At 29.6% G+C, this 5,255-nt stretch overlaps 1 protein-coding gene across 1 annotated transcript; it reads left to right on the top strand.

Annotated features, from left to right (window-relative positions):
- The first annotated feature begins 2,841 nt into the window (after positions 1-2,841).
- LOC105568106 (acyl-CoA Delta(11) desaturase-like) lies at positions 2,842-4,980 on the top strand. The gene is made up of 5 exons (XM_012023502.1): positions 2,842-3,126; positions 3,210-3,340; positions 3,494-3,699; positions 3,808-3,990; positions 4,123-4,980. Exons 1-5 carry the CDS (start codon positions 2,922-2,924, stop codon positions 4,364-4,366), a joined length of 969 nt encoding a protein of 322 aa, XP_011878892.1. The 5' UTR covers positions 2,842-2,921; the 3' UTR covers positions 4,367-4,980.
- The last annotated feature ends 275 nt before the right edge of the window (positions 4,981-5,255 follow it).

Below are 5,255 nucleotides of genomic sequence, written 5' to 3'. Positions count from 1 at the left end.
TATTCTTACGCTTAATTAAGAATAAAGGCAGGAGCGGCGTAACACGCGAAACGAATTAAGCGTGGTATGAGGATGCCATTTTTCAGAGGCGTGTAACATTGCTTATATTGTAATAAGATTGTGATTTTTTCGATTAATTCAGAAATGCAAATACGAATCATTGGAGTATGCGGTACTGCAGATCGATGCAATGAGCAATTAATTCATAATTCTTTTATACATTTCAAATTTCTTCGAAAGAAAGTGTCTCGATTATCCAGTAACACCGAGTGTACGTTGACGTACGTCTTCTCGGATTCAATGACGCGATCTTCTCTTCTCTTCTAGTATATTCTTTTTTTATTGACAGATTTCCCATGAAACTTACGTAAAGATATATCGCGGCGTTGGATGGTCAAATGTAACTTCTTTAGTTTTCGATTAATTTTTCAATTTAAGAAATTAAACAAATAATAATCTTTACGTGAAGATATGTATATAATGAATAATATTTCCAATATTAAACAATTTACTTATTGTTAGATATAATCACAGCAAAAAACAATTTTTGTAAAAAATATGAAAACGTATTTAGTATTTCCTTATATAGTATTTCTTTATTTAGTGTAATTAAAATATTTTTTAGTTTGGCTATTGAGATAGTCGTTCAAAGTCTCTTCTAAATTAATTTATTCTTCATAAGTAATAATAAAATAGGCTGGGAAGTTTCGTGAACTGTTAAAATGATTGAGCAATTTTACCAAATTAAATTCTCTTCTATAATCAGACGTCTCGAATAGATATTATTTATAGAATAACAAGAGTAAACAATTTACAATAAAACCAGACTACACTATTAAATATTTCAAAATATATTAACTATTTTTATATTAAATGTAGAGTACTGTGTGATTGAAACAGTGCTTGGGGGTACCAACCAGCTTAACGCCGTCTTTGACAACGAATAAAGATGTGCCGTTGAATGTAAATTTATTTACGAGAAATATTGCCCCTTGCTGTTGTACATCCGGATGATTATACGTATGATTAGTAATATAACTATAATATACTTACCGGGCATTTCAGTCGGACCGAAGTGTGCGTGCGAGCAAGAGCATAGATATAACTTTGTTTTCTTTTATATTCTAAAATAAATTTCTTGTCACAAACACACACACGCACGCACTCATACACATACGCACCCGCACAACACTTGTATGTGGGAGCGAACCTCATCTTCCATAAAATTAAAAAGTGTTATATGAAGTGTTAAACTCTAATCACGCGGTCCATTCATTGTATGTATCTTATGTTGAATGTTAAAAAATTTGTTATTATACATACATATTATATACATATTGTATGCATACATACAAAAAAACTTTGATCTTTATCACGGTAAGTAATTTCTTGTTATCCGCGACCTCTTCTAATTGAAAATTTAATAGATTATTCATATGCTTCAGATGTATATTGTATTCGAAAGAAATATATAAGAAATACGTATACATATATGTTATTATCATATATGTATACATAAGACGTTCGATAAGTAACGATCTACAATCTATTTTTTAAAATTAATACAAAAATAACAAGAAATTTTTTAAATAATTTATTACTACAAAATAAATAATAAATAATAATTAAAGCTAATTGTGCAATATTTAAAAAATTAGTTTAAAATTATTTGGCACTATACTCAATGTCTTTTTAAATTTAATATTTATCTATAATATAAGTAATATTTTTTTATGTACTGTTAGAACAATTTTATAAAATAATACTTAAAGTATGCAAGGATTATGTAATCAAAATATATATACATACAAATCTGTTTTTAATAATAATAAAATAATAATAAATATTAAGTATAATTGATTTACAGCGGATTGTACAATAAAATATAATTTTAACAATTGTTTTATGTCACTGCTAATATTATTTTGTATCTTTTAATAGCTTTAATGCAAAAAATATCAAATTATTTTTATCTCTTTAAGTAATATTAAAATTAATCACACAATATAAATATTTACACAAACAAAAAATTTTAAATTTTCGAAAATAAAAGTAGATGTCACATTTTTGTAAATTTGAATTTATAATCTATGCACGAATAAAGCTCTTTTAATTTAAAAGTATAAAATATATAGTTTACAGAAGAATTTTAGAAGAATTTACATCTCCAGATATTTTCCCAAATAAAACGACCAAAAGAAGACCTTGATTATACACAGGTATTAAACTGTATAATTTTGATTCAAAGGTAATTTTATTTTTGTTTAAAATATCTTATTTTGCTACTAATATTTTTGTAGTTTACATGTTAAATCCAATATACATACATATGTAATAATGCATTACTACTATTGCTATTTATTATATAATTTTCTATATTGCATAAATAACGAATACTGTTACTAGCAATTAAAATAGATATTAATTAAAGTGTTTCAAGTCCTTCAATTTAGCCTACCAGAAACAATATCGCAATCTATTGAGAAATTGACGTTTGAGATTTACACGCAAAGTGAGTTATATAACATATCGAAAGTCAATACTTTAGGAATTAAATGTACGTACAAGTATTTTTTTGGCTTTAAAATGTTCTTGACTTAAAAAATTCTGACGTATTCTGACATAAAACATAAAATTGTCATAACGTATACATTGTTATATGAGTAATCGGATATTATAGTATTTTTAGAAGATAATATAATAAAAAAGAGAGAGAGAGAGAGAGAGAGAGAGAGAGATAAAATAAATTATTGCAAAATATACGATGGCAATACAGTGGTACGAAAAAAAGACTAACTTAAAGAAGTTATTATACTTATTATATTTCTAATATAAGTGGAGAATACTGCAGAGTATAATTACGTAGTCTACGATAAAGGCTACACATTACGAAGATATTTTTAATATATATTTGACACAGCATGGTACTGGACTTATCTGAAATTGCTACACTAAAATTCGAAAAGCCTATCAATGATAAGGCATCGACGAAAGAATCATGCAAAACCGGTTATGAATGGAAAATTGTTTGGAGAAATGTTATTATTTTCGCCTACATTCATCTTGCTGCCCTTTTCGGGCTATACGTGCTTTTCTTCCGTGCTAAATATCAATCGGCTATATGGTGTATGTGTCGTATTTAAATGTTTCTTTCTGTAATGCTAGATTACCTTCCACTTTATCAAACCGCAACTTATAATCATTTACAGTTACTGTTGTTGGTGTCGCTGGGGGTCTAGGTATTACCGCTGGCGCTCATAGATTATGGGCCCATCGATCTTACAAGGCAAAATGGCCCTTGAGATTTATCCTCATGATTTTTCAGACTATCGCTTTTCAAGTAAGTTCAGCGTTAACATTTCTCGTCTCATCAAAGTGTCGCACAAAATGACATATTGCTGAGTATGATAGAGATCCAAGTCCTTTACATTCGGTTTTTTAATAAAATTTCGCGTGTAAATTGTATCACTATTTTCTGAATTACATTTTTCAGGATGACATTTATCAATGGGTCAGGGATCACCGGGTGCATCATAAATTTACCGACACCGATGCGGACCCGTATAATGTACGCAGAGGATTCTTCTTTTCGCATATCGGTTGGCTTTTGGTTCGTAAACATCCTGATGTCGCAGACAAGGGTGCTATAGTCGATTGCAGTGATCTGAAGCAAGATCCAATCGTGATATTTCAAAAGAAGTACGACGGGCACAACTTATTTTCACGAAAACAAAACCCAGGCGATTAGAATTACGACTTTAATTGATTCTATATTGATGTTATTATGCATTCACATTTCTTTCTTAGGTGGTACTTGAATTTGATGTGGCTCTGTTGTTTTATCATACCAACGTTAGTACCATGGTTGGCATGGAACGAAAGCTTGTCATATTCATGGCATTGTGCAGTCTGCAGATATTGTATAAACTTGAATATTACTTGGCTGGTAAATTCTGCGGCTCACATGTGGGGCATGAAACCATACGAAAAGTATATACTTGTGCAATTCTAAATTATCAAATATATACATGTGTTTTTGTATATAAAAATTAATTGTTTACATTAGTTTATATATCTGGATAGATAATATTGTGTTGTTAAACAATTTGTTTTATTATATAGATCCTTCAGCTCTACCAACAATGCTACAGTATCTCTTTTAACATTTGGCGAAGGGTGGCATAATTATCATCATGTCTTTCCGTGGGACTATAAAGCGGCGGAACTTGGAAATTATAGACTTAATTTTACCACAGCTTTCATCGACTTTTGCGCTTATTTAGGTTTGGCTTATGATTTAAAGACGGTACCTGCTGATACAATAAAAAAACGCGCCTCTCGAAGTGGCGAAACATATGAACAGTAATAAATTTACCGATTATACCAAGTAAAATACAGTCAATTAAGTTTTCATTCCAAATTGATTTTTTCGTAAACAGAATCTTGTGCAGAAGTATTTACTTAAAAAAAATTTTGAAGATATATTTCTACAAAGACTTTCAAAGTATTTACAATAATATATGTGTTTTTTGGTGTAATAATATCATCGAAATAATTTTTAATTTATCATATTATCGCTTCTTTGACGTTATTTCTTACTGCTCTATATTTTCTTGTTTTTCGTAATAATGCCACATCATCAAATACAATTACATCACGATATATTATAATATTAATTTTGAATATATAACCTTCTTTGTTCACACAACTTATAGATTAATAATTAGTAAATTAATTATATTCTATCAAACCTAAAGTGTGTAATCGGGTTTTGTTGTTCCTCACTCAACTGTTCCTCACACAACACTTACGAATAGAAATCTTTTCCCACCCCAAACAACTTTTTTATTTTTGTTCGCAGAAAAAATATTTCAGACAAAAGTTGTTTTGGTTTGAAAGGGGATATAAGATGGTGCCATTGACCTTGACGAGTTGCTTGAAAGTAACAAAGGTCACTTTCAATTTTTTAAATGGGACTACCTACTTTTTATTATATATTCTTGTAGCTTATCTCAAGAGCTTTCCAAAACACTAATAAAGTAGTTTTCCATTATGTACTTTATGAGTAATAAAATTAAGAAGTTACAATATCGCCGGCATTAGTTGTACCGAGGTGTACCGCGTGGATGTTGCACGGTCGAAGTTACACCTCTCTCTTTCTCTCTCTGTGTGTGTGTGTGTGTGTGTGTGTGTGTGTTTGCGTGTGCGTGTTGTGTATCTTATCGTGTGTTTCTTTCTTTAAGTGATTTCTATAT

This window comes from Vollenhovia emeryi, unplaced genomic scaffold (genome assembly GCF_000949405.1).
Source record: "Vollenhovia emeryi isolate VEMERY1.0 unplaced genomic scaffold, V.emery_V1.0 DF939131.1, whole genome shotgun sequence".
Classification (NCBI taxonomy): Eukaryota; Metazoa; Arthropoda; class Insecta; order Hymenoptera; family Formicidae; genus Vollenhovia; species Vollenhovia emeryi.
Note: the sequence above shows the minus strand (reverse complement) of the source record. Positions and strands in the feature narration are given on the sequence as shown.